Source organism: Lepidochelys kempii, chromosome 19, assembly GCF_965140285.1.
Source record: "Lepidochelys kempii isolate rLepKem1 chromosome 19, rLepKem1.hap1, whole genome shotgun sequence".
Lineage (NCBI taxonomy): Eukaryota > Metazoa > Chordata > Testudines > Cheloniidae > Lepidochelys > Lepidochelys kempii.
The window spans coordinates 15,754,643-15,770,629 of record NC_136398.1 but is presented as its reverse complement, the minus strand read 5'-3'; the positions used below and the strand labels follow the sequence as shown (position 1 = coordinate 15,770,629).

Sequence of the window (15,987 nt, the reverse complement as noted above, 5' to 3'; positions counted from 1 at the left end):
AGGGGCTCATGGATTCTTGGGTGTGATTGTTCTGAACTGAAGTTCTTATGAACTTGTGACCACAGAAAACCCCCTTTATGGGGTGAGAAGGGCTGATTGCCTGCCAGAACCCTTTTGGGATTGGGGTGTTTTCTGGTAAGCTTATTAGCATGCAAGTAGGTCCTTTTATTTTTTAAGGAGTTTTTTTAATGGTTTTGCAAAAACAACAAACCTCATTAAACCTTATTGGTTTTATTTAATGCTCAGGCAATCTGACTTGCTGAGGAGCTTGCAGTATAGGTAGGGAACTGTGCAGCCTGGAAAAACCCCAGTCAGGAAAAAATCCACATGTCTCTGCCCAGGAGAGATGGCTAAAGAGCCTGCAGTCTAGAGTGGGTGCCCATGATGGACCACAAGGGGGTGCCCTGAACTGTGACAAGGCGGGGTAGAACTATCAAGCCATTCCAGACATGAAGGACCCATGGCTGGCTTCCACTCCCATGCTACTGTGTATAAACAGATGAGGTGAAGAGCTCCATTTGACACTGAAAGCCTAGAGATAAACTAGAATTAGAGTTACTTCACTAGATGGTAGCTCAGTTCTATCATTCGTTTTTCTGGAGAAGAGAATGAAAGAACGGACAAGTGGACTACATGGAAACCGATGAGACTGCAAGACTACAGTATACTATCATAGAATCATAGAATATCAGAGTTGGAAGGGACCTCAGGAGGTCGTCTAGTCCAATCCCCTGCTCAAAGCAGGGCCAATCCCCAATTTTTGCCCCAGATCCCTAAATGGCCCCCTCAAGGATTTAACTACAACCCTGGGTTTAGCAGGCCAATGCTCAAACCACTGAGCTATCCCTCCCCCCACTATGGTAACAAGCACCTCAAATATCCAAGCTAAATTTATTAAAAATGAATAAGTCTAAAGACAGCTAGAAAAAACTTGCATAAATTGTCTATTTCACTACACAAACTGTTCAAAACCAAAGTCTATCCCATTCTCAAACCAATGAGCTGCCTGCTTGTAAACTGGTCCATTTTTCTGTGGTCTAACATCAACAAGGCTACAACCTGTACCTTTTTTCTTTTCTTTGAAGAATTCTCAGTGTGGCTGGACTTTTTATCACCTTCATATTCTGCTGTCTCCTCCTCCTCCGGTATCAGACTATACTTGGTTCCCCCAGGCTGCATGAAACACTCTTTGGCAAAATGACCTGCAAAATGTTTGAAACAGAAAAGAGCAAAATAAATCCCCCTTTTTGGGCTATTTCTTTTGAGGAGCCTAATGAAGATTCTACTTGGAGCCTATTTCTATAGTGGCACCTTAGAGACTAACCAATTTATTTGAGCATAAGCTTTCATGAGCTACAGCTCACTTCATCAGATGCATTCAGTGGAAAATACAGTGAGGAGATTTATATACACACAGAACATGAAAAAATGGGGGGGGAGGGAGAGAAAACCCTTTATAGTGATAATCAAGGTGGGCCATTTCCAGCAGTTAACAAGAATGTCTGAGGAACGGGGGTGGGGTGGGGGGGGGAAATGGATAAACAAGGGGAAATAGTTTTACTTTGTGTAATGACTCAACCACTCCCAGTCTCTATTCAAGTCATTCAAGCCTAAGTTAATTGTATCCAATCTGCAAATTAATTCCAATTCAGCAGTCTCTCGTTGGAGTCTGTTTTTGAAGTCTTTTTGTTGAAGAATTGCCACTTTTAGGTCAGAAATCGAATGACCAGAGAGATTGAAGTGTTCTCCGACTGGTTTATGAATGCTATAATTCTTGACATCTGATTTGTGTCCATTTATTCTTTTACGTAGAGACTGTCCAGAAACTCTGAAACCTATTTCTATAGTGATTACTTCCGTCTGTTAATGTTAAAATAAAATCTCCTTAGAAGCGATAGAATGCCTGCGTAATACCAAGTGAGCATTGGGCTGCTCCCCTCTATCTGCTGTGAGAGTTAATGTAAGACACTTCCTTCCACTGTGCTTTTGTTCCTCCCCCCAGTCTTTGTTTAGGCAAAGCTCTCCAGGGCAGGGACAGTTTCTAGCTCTAGTACAATGGGGTGCTGATCTCAGTTGGGGTCTCTAGGTGCTATTATAATACAAATAATAATTAAGGCTACAATTTAGTCATGGGTATTTTTAGTAAAAAAGTCACAGACAGGTCACGGGCAATAAACAAAAATTCATGGCCTGTGACCTTTCCATGACTTTTACTAAAAATACCTGTGATTAAATCTTGGGGTGGGGAGACGCACTGGCGAGACGTGAGGGGCCTGCTGCTGCTCTGGCCAGCCTCCCGGGGCCGTGGCTACTCCAGCTGGCGTGGCTGTACATAGGGCTGCTCCAGCAGCAGCTGGTGTGGCTGTTCTGGTGGCAGCCAGAGCGGCTGGCCCCGGAGCCAGCTGTTTGGGTGGCACTGGGGTCAGCCACACTGGCCCCTGCAGAAGTCATGGAGGTTGCAGGACTCACGGAATCCATGACTTCCGCGACCTCCATGATAGACACGGAGCCTTAATAATAAATGAACTTGCTCTTCACAGTTGGAGCCCTTTGAAACTGACCAACACGAAAGATAATGAAAGGAACCACTACATACATTTGTTTTTGTTTTGCTCATCAATTTGAATTTATGTTAGTGTGTCCACGCTGCATTCTCTACAAAGGGACAGATGGAAGATGCTGTCACCATACTATTAAAAATCCATCACTATTTCAAACTCTATTCAGTGGTCGTTGTCTCTCATTTGAGGTTGACACCTTATTGTATAACTCTAAACATCCCAGCAGGAGCCAGGAACAAGAAAACTTCGGCCCCATGAAAAAAAAGATATTCAGACAGATGACTCAGTGTACAGGACACTAAAATAGGACTAAAGTCCTGCATTCTGTTCCTGGCTCTGCCACTGGTTTGCTGTATGACCTTGTTTCACCTCTCCATCTCTGTTTCCTCATTTGTAAAATGGGGATAACAGTGCTTCACAGAGATGGATGAGCACTGAGATAACTGGGCCAAAAGAGAAATACTGAATACGTTTCAGAATTATTTTTAAAATATGGTTTGGTTAATTTACAGTTAATTGTAGCCCGTTTTGCGTGTGTTTATGTTTTATGTTATATATATATATATATATATGACAAAGTTCCTCCTCTACCTTGGTGGGTCCTGCGCTCATTGGCAGATTTTGCTCGCCTCAGAGATTCACAGTAGCCCTCAGTTTGGCCACTTTCGTGGCTCAAATCTGCCATTCACTCAGATAACCTCATCAGTGTCAGCATGGGGAAAAAAAAAAAAAAAAAGAGTAACAATCCCCACAGTTTCTACTGATCCACCATGTGGGTCAGGGAACAGATCAGAGACCTTCCCCTCTGGTGGAACCTCCTGTATTGGGTCAGGAGTTGGGAGGTTTTGGGGGAACCCGGGCCCACCCCCTACCCCGGGTTCCAGCCCAGGGCCCTGTGGACTGCAGCTGTCTAGAGTGCCTCCTGGAACAGCTGCACAACTGCTACAATTCCCTGGACTTCTTCCCCATGGCCTCCTCCCAACACCTTCTTTGTCCACACCACAGGACCTTCCTCCTGATGTCTGTTAATGCTTGTACAACCTCTCACTCCCAGCTCCTTACACGCACCTCACTAACTGGAATGAGAGCCTTTTTAAACCAGGTGTCCTGATTAGCCTTAATTAATTCTAGCAGCTTCCCAATTGGCTACGTGTCCTAATTAGCCTGCCTGCCTTAATTAGCTCTAGAACCTTCCTAAGTATTCTGGAATAGTCCCTGTTATTTTACCTAGGGAAATGGGACCTGCTTAACCTGGAACTAATTTATCTACCTTCGACCACATATTATATAATTATAAAAATAAAATTCAGTACTTTAAAATACTTGGAAACTGGGACCAGAGGTCAGTCCTGATTTGCCTTGTAAGACTAAAGATGGTGGTTTCTCATTTGTTTTTATTGTATTTCAGACATTTAAATCACTGCTTTTTTTATTAGATGCAGCAGTGACAATCTCCTTTCCTTTAATGTTCAACTGGTTTAATCTGCACTGATTAACCAACCCAGGGTACTGAATAGAACACAGGTCACTTAAAAGGGATTAATCAGACAAACCCAGTGTCCTGGTGTCTGAAGAAAGAACTATGGGAGAGACTTATCTGAGCAGGGGCTTCAACAGTAGAAGGGACATATGGCAGAGGGAATAAGCCCATGTCAGGGAAGCTCTTCACAAGAATGGGAATGTCTTTCCAGCCAAGCATCTTAAGACATCCCCAAGGCTTATAAGGATTCAGTTTTTTTAAAATCGGTGTCAATTTTACTGTACACACACAAACCAATGAAAAAAATATTTCCATTGATAATAATAAAACAAAGATAGGAAAACTAAGAAAAATGCTGCATGAGAACTCAGTTTGATTTAAGGATATTTTGTATCCTTGATTTAGTTGGGGATTGGTCCTGCTTTGAGCAGGGGGTTGGACTAGATGACCTCCTAAGGTCCCTTCCAACCCTGATATTCTTGATTCTATATTTTGACAGGCGATGTTGACAATTTGTGTTCAAAGGTTAATGAAGCTGTCCCTTTTTGAATCTCAAAGTCTACTGCCATTAAAAAGAAAAGGAGTACTTGTGGCACCTTAGAGACTAACCAATTTATCTGAGCATAAGCTTTCGTGAGCTACAGCTCACTTCATCGGATGCTCACGAAAGCTTATGCTCAAATAAATTGGTTAGTCTCTAAGGTGCCACAAGTACTCCTTTTCTTTTTGCGAATACAGACTAACACGGCTGTTACTCTGAATACTACCATTAAATAACTAACTGTCTGATGCCCCCATAATTTCTCACAACTGAAAATTAAAATGGACAAAAATAAGAATACTTAAAAAACAAAGATATTATCAGTCGAATTAAAAAAAAAATCATCATCATCAAATTCTGGCAAGCCATACAGAAACAACTGCTTAGTTTTGGAAATTAGCCTCATTTTGGATCTACCCTGTACACACCAATGGCTGAACTCTAAAAATAGTTCCTGCCAACACATCTTGCCTAGTCAATTTGGACCAGACAAAGCCATTTTAAAAATAATGCTTTAAAACCATTATCATAGTTAGGAATCTACTTTAGAAAATGGTTTTCAGCCTCATTTTCAAGATGGTTGTGTGCAGTCCATACTGGACAGGTAACTATATTTAGCATCAGCAGAAACTGCTTTTAAATGTGCACTTATTAAGCTTTTTTAACACAGTTTAAAAGTCCACCATAACTATTAGCCAATAACCATGTAATATATAAGAACAAATAGGGCATGGTACAAATTCCGCAGGCAAAATGCTTAATTAGGACTAAGGTTGCTCATATGACCCATCAACAAAATCACTATGCGTTAAGGAAACCCCCAGTTAAGCCAAAAAGAAAAGGAGTACTTGTGGCACCTTAGAGACTAACCAATTTATTTGAGCATAAGCTTTCGTGAGCTACAGCTCACTTCATCAGATGCATACTGTGGAAGCTTATGCTCAAATAAATTGGTTAGTCTCTAAAGGTGCCACAAGTCCTCCTTTTCTTTTTGCAAATACAGACTAACACGGCTGTTACTCTGAAACCAGTTAAGCCAAGATTCACTTCCAAACAACCCTCATATCTAGGCTTCTCAGAATTCAATATTTTTTTTATATAATTTTGACAGCTAAAAATAGGAAAAATGCATAAAAATAAAGATCATCAATTTTCACAGTTCTGAAACCTCATAATTTTGCAGATTTATTTAATAGTAGATGTTGAGATTCAAAAAGGCAAAGCTTTATTAACTGTTGAACACAAACTGTGAACTTCACGTCAAAATATGCAAAGTATCTCAGACGCAGACTTTAAGGACAGAAGGAACCATCATAATCATCTAGTCTGACCTCCTGCACATTGCAGGCCACAGAACCTTACCCACCCAACTCCTGTAATAGACACCTAACCTCTGGCTGAGTTACTGAAATCCTCAAATCATGGTTTAAAGACTTAAATTTACAGAGAATTCACCATTTACACTAGTTTAAACATGCAAGTGACCCTTCCACCTTCCTCTGCAGTATGGGGTAAAACCTACAGAGTCTCTGCCAATCTGACCCGAGGGAAAATTCCTTCACGACCCCAGATATGTTGGTCAGTTAGACCCTGAGCATGTGGGCAAGACACACCAAGCAGACACCTGAAAAGAATTCTTTGTAGTAACTTGGAGCCCTCCCCATCTAGTGTCCTGTCTTCAGCTGTTGGGGATTTTTGTTACTGGCAGTCACCAACAGGCAATGTGCCATCGTGGGCAGTCCCATCCTACCACCCCTTCCATAAGCTTATCAAACTCAGTCTTGAAGCCAGTTAGGTTTTTTGTCCCCACTTTCCCTTGGAAGGCTTAAACTCATTTTCATGCATTTCATTTTAATTTCTTTGACTATCTATAAGTTTCATTATCATAGATGGAAATCTTTTGTGCTGGTCTGTGTGTGGGGAAATCAACGTTTACCAATCAAAAAAATCTAATCCTTCCAAACTTACTTATCTCACACACATTAAAACTGAGCGTTTGGATAGCAATTCTAACAGAACTGCTCACAAACATGCACTCAGTTCCTAGTATCTGATGGAACTAAGTAGTTCCATTGGCTTTTCTTGAAATAGCAAGCAGTTAGGATGAATTAAGGAAATAATAGTTTCTGTTGAAGTGTAAAATCAGAACAGTATCCTTGCTGTGAAATGCAATGTGTGAGAGAGAGAAAAGTATGGAAACTGTAGCGACTGGTTCTTTAGCTAGATGAAGTTCAAAAGAGCATGGCTATGAGAATCAAATCTTTAAGAATGAGCATTTCTAAATGTTTCCCCTGCAATAGTCAGAAATGACAGAAATTTCAGTTGTCCTCTGAAGAGTTAAGTGTGTTAAGTTTGGAGACCTAAATTCAATCTTTACAGCGAGAAATGGGTAGCATGCTTTAACTGAATATATCAACACAGCCATAATTGCAGAGTCACTACTGATACCTCCGTAATGAAGGTCAAGACAAAAAACTAGAATAGAACAAGAATGGAAACAGCACAAACGTACCTTTGCAACCACATTTTTTGCAGATAGTGTTCAAGACAGCTTCCAGGGTAATCTTCTGACTAGTGTAGTCTCTGAATGAACGTTTCTTCCGCTCATCCTGACTGTGGAAAGAAAAGAACTATTTTTCTCTTCCAATCTGCATCACCTCTAACCCCATGCATTTGCTTGGAAGCTCAAACAAACGTTTTCAAACATGGCTGCCTGAAGTTAAGCTTTTAAATCCATAGCTAGGCACCTAAATAAAAGCGACTACTCTGCAGAATGCAGTTGACTACTTGGTGGAGGAAGCCACAGACAGCATATTACGCTTGCTCCCTATTTGTTTCTTGGTATAAGAGGACTCATTTCAGAGTCAGTTTCACAGAATACAGGCAAACACTCATAGCTTTATACTTTATAGTATAGCCTTATACTTTGGCTAACACGCAGCTGCCCTACTTCACACTAATATATACATACACGTACATATAATGTACACAAACATATGCCTGGGATAAAATAATTATTTTTGACGGAGTAATAAAATGTCATCACAAGAAAGTGCAGACAAGAAGATTTTGTGCCTGGGATGGTAAGTGTTTGTAGGGCTGCAAGCTCACAGGAAATAAATACACCCTCAGCACAGGAAGAAAGATTGCCATGGACAGGTCATTATGTACAGCACGTTTTGTTAGCATGCTGAAATTTGGTATTCAAATGTAGTCCTTTGCTAACAGTGCTGCAGAGGGAACATCTTAGATTGTTCTTTAGAGACCCCTCCATTTGCTTCAGAGCGGCATTGATGGGCTCAGGAGGGAGCTGCCGCCTCCTTCCTGGCAGGAGGACCAGGTCAGTCACTGTAATAGGAGGGCAGGGAACAAAGGAAGCAATAGTCGCCAGGCTGATTTGTTACACCCAACAGAGCAGATTTACCTACTCAAGGGCAACATTGTTTGGATCAAGGTCCTTTCCTGTTCCTTGGTTGACGACCTTCATGGAAAGAGACAGCTTCAACTTGTCATCTTTCATCTGTAAGAGACGGACACGGAGGGAAAAAAAGCAAGTCATAACAGAATCCGGTTATAGGAAAACCCACAAAGACTGAGTGAAACTGCCAACTAGTAAAGAAGTGAATGCTCTAAAGTCAAGGATACATCACAAAATGTTTTAATTTTGACAAGTATATTTTAGTTTCATTTACACTTCAATGTTCTAGTTAATGGACCAGAGTATATTACTTAAAAATAATGGTCTCAGAAATAAGATCATAAAAATTACCCCAACAGATCAGAACATAGACTCATCTAGCCAGTATCTGGTATTTAATAGTGGCCAGTAGCAAATACTTTGCGGAAGGGAGGGTGTGTACAAGAAACACCAAAATGGACAATTATGGAATAACCTGGCCACAAGGGAAGTTTCTTCCTGATCCGAGCCAGGTTAGTGGTTGGTTTACGCCTTGAAACATGAGGTTTTATATCATTTACACATTTTTGTCCTTTTCGGTAAATGGGAATGTTCTAATTATCCGTATAAAAGGCTCTTTTCTGAATCCTAATCAGCTCTTGCTCTCCATATTATCTTGGAGAGTTTCACAGGTTGTGTGTTGCTTGACATCTTTCTAGAGTACACAGCCTTTTAAACATTCTTGCTAATGATGTGGGGTAAACCCCATCATAGTGTGAAATAATGAAATGGGCAGGTTACAGTGAAGCGCCGCTCTGATGCAATTTGCAGTCAGGCCAAAACTTGGGAGTTATTTTTCATTTATTTATTTGCAAAGTCCATGTGTTCTTTTGGGTGCTTTAACAGATAATTTTATTTTAAAAAACAACATTTATCCACCCTGCACACACTTCCCATCAGACCTTCTTTAGACACCACAAAGAAGCAGAAGAGGGCACAAGCCCTATTGTTTTTTATTTTGCAAGTCATCTTTAAAAACAGAATGAACACTGTAGCAGTGTCCTTTCAAAGAAAGTTCATTCCCTCAAATAGAATTAAGAGAATTCTCAGCTTCTGCTAAGAATGGGTTAAGAGACCTTTCCAATCGTGAGCAGTTTACAACTATATAGCACCTTACTTTCCAATAAATCTTAAAGTACTTCACATGATATACAAACACCATAGAGGAGTCATGTAGCTACCTACAGGGTGACATGCCAACCAGTAAACAGTAGTCTGAACAATGGTGCAGGGGGGAGGCAAGATGACATTTGATCAAGGATGAACTCCTACTTTTATGAAGGATGCCATGTGATCTGTGAAGCCTATGCAAATCAGACAAAAGGTTGGTTCTTAAATGCTCATGTGATGAGGAACATGATTAGTTTGTGTTCACAACAAACAGCATCATGCACTAGACAAAGTGATTGGAACACTACGCTTCTGTTAACATGAAGATCATTAGCTTGCTGTCGTTGCAAATTTTTTCTTAGTTTACACAGTGCTTAAGACACCATAAGCAATTTTACCTCTCTTCCAATAAGCTTCACCCACACTTTGTCTCCAACATCTACCATTTCCGAGGGTTTGTCGACCCGACAGGCTGACATGTGGGTTTTATGGACAAGGCCTAGAGGTGGTTTTAGGGGAAATAAATAAAATTGTTTTTGGTTGAACATAACATTTTATCCTCTAGAAAATAAGAGCATCAAGGTCTGGAGCATCCTTAGGTGAAATTAAATATCTGGGTTACTCAACCACTACTTCACGCAGAATAAAGATTTATGAGGTTTACTGGTTTTTCAAAACCATTTATAAGCCAAATGCAGCCAGCTAAACCCACCAAAATCTGCTCCAAACTCACAATGGGGCAGCTCTTGCAAAATTAGAACCTGACAGCTAAAAAAATGCTTATATCATTCCAATCTCATAGAGTTAGTGTAATTTCCCCCAAAGAGTTTGATCCTGCAAGTCTTTGTGCATAGGTGCTTGCAAAATTAAGGTTCTGGTGCAGCAACAAGCTCTGTGCAGATGGGAATCTTGCAGCCATATGGAACTTACTGAGAGATTGGGCCAAAAGTCTCCCTGACTTCAATGGAATGTAGACATCCATAAAGGCTGCAGGATTAGGTACCTACTGCATTAAACCCAATGCTAATTACTTCGGAATACAAATCACTCTCGTGGGAAGGGGAAGATGGGAGGCTGCATATTCTAGATCTTAGAGTGCAGTTAGTAAGAAAAGCAACTAAAAGAAAGAGCATCCTATCAAACAGCAAAGGTGCTAATTTAAGAGGCACAAACAAGTTTTAATTCCTGCCAATCCTGTGGACCTAGCAGAGCTGAGGGACGACAAACAAGATGCTGTTCTATTTTGGGCATTAGCAGCACAATTTTTAGCTGGCAACACCAGAGGCAGAAAACATAACTTGACTTGAAGACTCTGGCTTGGCATTGCAGAACTAGCAGGGAGAAAAAAAATCATCCTTTTAACTTGCACAAACAAAACATTTGGTGTCCAAGCAAGATTAACTATTGAACCCATAGTGGCACTTTTCAGGGTATTATCACATTTCAAAGGAAACCCCAGGTTTTGTTTGTTGGGGTTTTTTTAGTGTCACAGTTGCATTGGAAAACTTGCCACTTATTTTTGTCACAAGTAACACCCCTAGTGCCACTGCAACGCAGAGACCGGAGAAAAAGATATTTAATACTTTTTCAGTTTGTTTACCTCGTGCATTTGACAGCATTCCCTGTACAGTTTCACTATTTCCCTTGTATACTCAGATTCACCTTTTAGTGCAAGTCTTTCACACAACTGATAGGAACATGAAAAATAACCAGGAAAGCCTGGACTGTGAGGCAGTCAATGATTTACCATTATGATTTTTCCTTCCATCTATGAATTCCATTTCATAGCAGAAATTAAGCATCCCAGGCCCTGAATATGTAGGGAATCACTGCACTCCAGTCTAGTGCCTTATAATGCCACTCCAACATATTCTATCATCACCTGGAAATGCACTTATTCATTTAACATTTTTTTCTGTAAATGAGAATATATTCAGTATTAATGCAAGCATTTATATAGCCCCATCACTGTATCTGGAGCTCTTGTGTAGCATAAATGGGGACAAAGATCTCCATAAGAAACCAAACCCCATACCGGGAGGATTTAATCAACTGGGAAGGGGTGAACAACAGACTCATTTTGCAGCATTTTCTAAAAGATGCCAAGTCCTTCTGCAAGGGGAGGACTGTATTAAGCAAACCAGCATGGAACTAAGTCTGAAAATCTAGTCTAAGAAACAAACCTTGTTTCCTGCAGCCTGGAATTTTTATAAATGCTCCATATTCTGTTACAGCAGCAACCTGTGAAGAAAATCAATATATCCATTGACTGAAAGAGAATCTTGTACATTACACCCATTTTCTGTCTCATTTTCTCCTTCCCTGCAACCCACTCTGGTTACATGCACTTATTTGGTTTCAGCTGTTTCTAATTTGCTTTCTATGAGTCTGCTTCAGGTTATCTTCTTTTGAACTGGGGAGCTACATAATAACACATATTGTTGCATCAGATACACACAAAAGCACAAAAGCACAGATTACAGACAGATCTTGAAAAATGACATTTTTCAAAGAGAGTCTATTTGCTATATTCAGCAGCAGGAGCCAATATTTTTAACTTCTATTTTCCCCTATTTTACCATTTGAGTAAATTTAGTGCTTACAGGCCAGACTGACAGGCCTTGGAAACAGTCTTATGCTCATCTATGGAACAGACAGTGGACAGGCAACAAAAACTTCCCTAAATCTTCAAACTAGTGTGCCTCTGAAGGGACTCACCCTACCATTTGGGGAGGGATAGCTCAGTGGTTTGAGCATTGGCCTGTTAAACCCAAGGTTGTAAGCTCAATCCTTGAGGGGGCCATTTAGGGATCTGGGGTAAAAATTGGGGATTGGTCCTGCTTTGAGCAGGGGGTTGAACTAGATGACCTCCTGAGGTCCCTTCCAACCCTGAGATTCTATGATTAAGGGGAATTAACCCATCCCTCCATGCTCTATTCTATCCTAGGCCTCTCTAATAAGACTACCCAAAAGAAGGCCAGTCAGTGTCAATTGTGGCAGTGGTGGTTTTGAAATGGATACTTGTCCACTAGTACCTGCACTGAGACCTACCAACTAATTTCACATAGTTATTACAAACAAACATCTGATGGTAATGACTTTTGCTCACTGCTGACTATGGCCCCAATTATGCAATAAACTCTATGTAAATAGACACCTGAGCCTGCAGAGAACTTCACTGAAGTTAATTAGTCACGGCATGGATCCACCCATGCAGAGCTTTATTATGGAATCAGGGCCTGATGTTGGAGTTGAACCAATCTAGACTTGAGAGGCTCTTTAACTCATTCTCTGTCCCCTGACACCTATAATTCTAGCCTTTGTCCTCTTCTTACTATTCTTACAGGGGGAAAATAGTACCCAGGGCTTTTTTGATTATAACAAGGCAGACAGGATCTCACTTCCCTTTTAATTAGAAGAATGGAAAGCTAACATTAAAATGTGCAGTGCCCTTAAGTTCAGGCACCAATATGTGGAGTGAGCCCGAGGTATTGCAATTCAGGACTTTGAGTTGTGCCAAATTGAACAACAAATATTCTTGATAGCAGCTATTAAACTCAAGACAGTTTCCAACTTTTAAAAGCTAAAGTCTCTTGTATTTCACAGCATGAGGCAGGATGGAAAGCTTTATCCCCAAGCTCCACAAAAATTAAAGCAATAAGATTTTCAGATCCCTCACACTTGAGTCGAAAAATTAGACTTGGCGGAGAGAAATAATCAGCATGAATTCTCTGAAGACAGCTTTTCTCACCCTACAAGAGGACTAGCATGTTTATGAATACACATTCTTAGCTAATCCTCTTAAAGAGTTATTACTCTTCAGACTGGAGGTGTTTGCATTAGCAATGTGGCTCACCCATCAGTTTTATTTTAAAGACATCTAATGAAATAACACCTGCAATAAGAGTCTCAACCTGTTCTCAAAACATTAGTTAAAATATTTGCAAAAAAGTGTGTTAAATATTTTTCTTTAATCTGAGAATGCCGGTAAAAGGCAGCGGCTCAAGAGACTGAAGTCCTCTTCTCATCCCTGTCAATGTGGATCAACTCTAACCTAGTGGGGGAGAGGGGAGTTCTCTCTCTATATAGCCTATGTACTCCTTAGTCCAGGAGTGGGCAAACTACAGCCCAGGGGCCACATCCGGCCCTTCAGATGTTTTAATCTGGCTCTTGAGCTCCCGCTAGGGAGCAGGGTCCAGGGCTTGCCCCGCTCCGGTGCTCTAGCCAGGGAGTGGGGTCGGGGGCTTGCCCTGCTCCACATGTGCCGTGGCTCCACACAGCTCCCAGAAGCAGCGGCATGTCCCCCCTCCGGCTCCTATGTGTAGGGGCAGCAAGGGGGTTCCGCACTCTGTCCCCGCCCCAAGCGATACCTCCACAGCTCCCAGTGGCCAGGAACCACAGCCAATGGGAGCTGCAGGGGTGGTGCCTGCGGACCGGGCAGTGCACAGAGCCACCTGGCCGCGCCTCCGTATAGGAGCCAGAGAGAGAGCATGCTGCTGCTTCCGGGAGTTGCTTGAGGTAAGCACCACCTGGAGCCTGCGCTCCTGTCCGTCTCTCACTCTCTGAACCCCTCCATCCCAGCCCGGAGCACCCTCCTGCATCCTTAACCCCTCACCCCCAGCTCCACCCCAGAGCTCGCACCCCAACCCTCTGCCCCAGCCCGCAGCTCCCTCCCACACCCTGAACTCCCCATTTCTGCCCCACCCCAGAGCCCGCACCCCCAGCCGGAGCCCTCACACCCTCCCACACCCCAACCCGCAATTTCATGAGTATTCATGGCCCACCATACAATTTCCATAGCCAGATGTGGCCCTTAGGCCACAAAGTTTGCCCATCCCTGCCTTAGTCTCTATACCAGGAACGCCAGCAAGGGGTCAGTCTGAGGCAGCTGTGGTGGCAGTAGTTTTGTGACGTAGACACTTGTTCTCTATGAACCACAATACACAATAGCAGCTCATCTCACACAGGTCACTTAGCTTTGTTGCCAGTAATTAGGGCTAGTTCTGAACTGGTGATTTAAAAATGAAAGGCTCTATATTCTCTCTCAATATCCTGCACTATTCGTGTCTCCAATACTTTGTTGTGACCCTAAGCAACGACAACACATACCTCTCCTTGGAAGACGTCATAGAGTTCAGGCAATGTCTCCATCGTCTCAGGTCTCACAGACTTCATTTGGGAAGTTTTCTAAGAGCATGCACTGCACAATTCTTTCCTAACCTTGCAGCTTACTTTGATTCCATTTATGAGATGTTATCCTTCTGTGGAGCAACCCCATTCATAACTGAAATGAAGACAGACACCACTTGTTGAGAGAAATATCTTCACTGGTAATAAAAAAAATAGCTCTTGGGGAGGCCTTCTTACCTGCCCCACTTTCACTCATACTAGTCACACTAATTTCTCAATATCCATTACTACAGTGACTGGTGCTTACACTATATACTATGGCAGTATAATCCAGTTGGTAGACAAGCCAAAGAACCAGAAGACATGAGTACTTCTATGATACAGCTGCCAATAACGTGCTGTGTAAAAATTATAAGAAAGTCACTTAAGTTTGTGTCTCACTCCCCCCCCATAAAAGTGTGTAAGTATTATAGTACCTAGGCAGATACAGCAAAATATGTATCCATGACTGTAAATTGGCTCTGATAATACCTTGCAATTTTGTCCCGTTTTCAGAATTCAGCACCCTCATGCATATGTAGTTCCTATTGTTCTTCAGCAACTGTATTTAGGGTGTATTTGGGGGGAGGGATAGCTCAGTGGTTTGAGCATTGGCCTGCTAAACCCAGGGTTGTGAGTTCAATCCTGGAGGGGGCCATTTAGGGAACTGGGGCAAAAATTGGAGATTGGTCCTGCTTTGAGTAGGGGGCTGAACTAGATGAGCCCTTGAGATTCTATGATTATAATCTGTTCCCTTCCTTAGTACCTACGACACAGGCCTAAAAACCAGAATGTAAACAAACGGAGCCCGCGATTCCTTGCCTAAGCCGCCACCCTTTAAAAGGCCGAGGGGACTAGCGCTTTCCAAATGCTTGGCTCAGCCACGGAGGGGCGCGCTCTCACCCATACAAGGAAACACTGGAGCATCTCAAGGACTGCGAGCCCCCCCCCCCCCCCCCCGTTAAAAAGTAATGAGCCCAAATCATTAGAATGACTTAAAAATCACAACGTTCTTTAAACACCGCCTTTGGGATTCTTTTTATGTGCCGTCCTTCCGGCTGCCTCCGGCTCACGTTTCCAGGCTGTCCTTAGCTCCCAGAGCAGGGGCTTAGACGGAAACACTAAACACGCCGCACCCTCCCCTCCTCGATTCCACCCCGTCCCGGCTAGCGCCCAGCGCCCACAGCGAGCGCTTACGGCGAGCCCCTGGGGCGGGGCCAGCGCATCGCTGCGCTGAGTCTGTGCAGCGCCGATCACACGGGCTGTCACCGGGGCCCGCAGGTGCGACCGCCGCCCAAGCGATCACCCCGCCGCGGCTATCGACGGCCAGCAGGTGGGGGTGGGGGGGTGACAAGCCCCCAGTTGGGGAAAGGGCTGAGGGCTCAACTTCCCGCTGCCGCCCCCGGCCGGCCCACCCCGCTGCCCCCCGTCACTCACCCCAGGGCGCCTTCGCCGCCATTAACCCGCCCGCGCCCGGTACAACCGGGGATGACGAACCTTGCGCCGACCAATCACCACGCAGCATACTCCTGAGTGCCACTCACACAGCTAATGGGCGCGCTCGATGCTAGAACGCCCTCCGCCAGCCCGCCGATAAGTACGGCCAGCTCTACCCAATCAGCGCACTGAAAAGAAGGTGGTGGCGTGGTCGGTGCTCGCAACCAATCAG

The 15,987-nt window shown here is 43.1% G+C and overlaps 1 protein-coding gene across 5 annotated transcripts in view; it reads right to left on the bottom strand.

Annotated features, from left to right (window-relative positions):
- Window positions 1–15,887, bottom strand: part of ZCCHC17 (zinc finger CCHC-type containing 17) — a 32,093-nt gene extending 16,206 nt beyond the window's left edge. The window contains exons 1-8 of one of the 5 annotated variants that reach the window (XM_073317778.2): window positions 15,756–15,860; window positions 14,259–14,433; window positions 11,333–11,390; window positions 9,548–9,648; window positions 8,011–8,102; window positions 7,095–7,195; window positions 2,597–2,655; window positions 1,060–1,202 (exon numbers count right to left, since the gene is read on the bottom strand). In XM_073317778.2, coding sequence (XP_073173879.1) covers window positions 2,633–2,655; window positions 7,095–7,195; window positions 8,011–8,102; window positions 9,548–9,648; window positions 11,333–11,390; window positions 14,259–14,324 — 441 coding nt within the window. In that variant the 5' untranslated portion in view covers window positions 14,325–14,433; window positions 15,756–15,860 and the 3' untranslated portion in view covers window positions 1,060–1,202; window positions 2,597–2,632. Of the gene's footprint in view, window positions 1–1,059; window positions 1,203–2,596; window positions 2,656–7,094; window positions 7,196–8,010; window positions 8,103–9,547; window positions 9,649–11,332; window positions 11,391–14,258; window positions 14,434–15,515; window positions 15,618–15,755 lie in introns of those variants that run through there. The other 4 variants (XM_073317776.2, XM_078849417.1, XM_073317774.2 and 1 more) reach the window with 4 other exon arrangements.
- Between the last annotated feature and the right edge of the window lie 100 nt (window positions 15,888–15,987).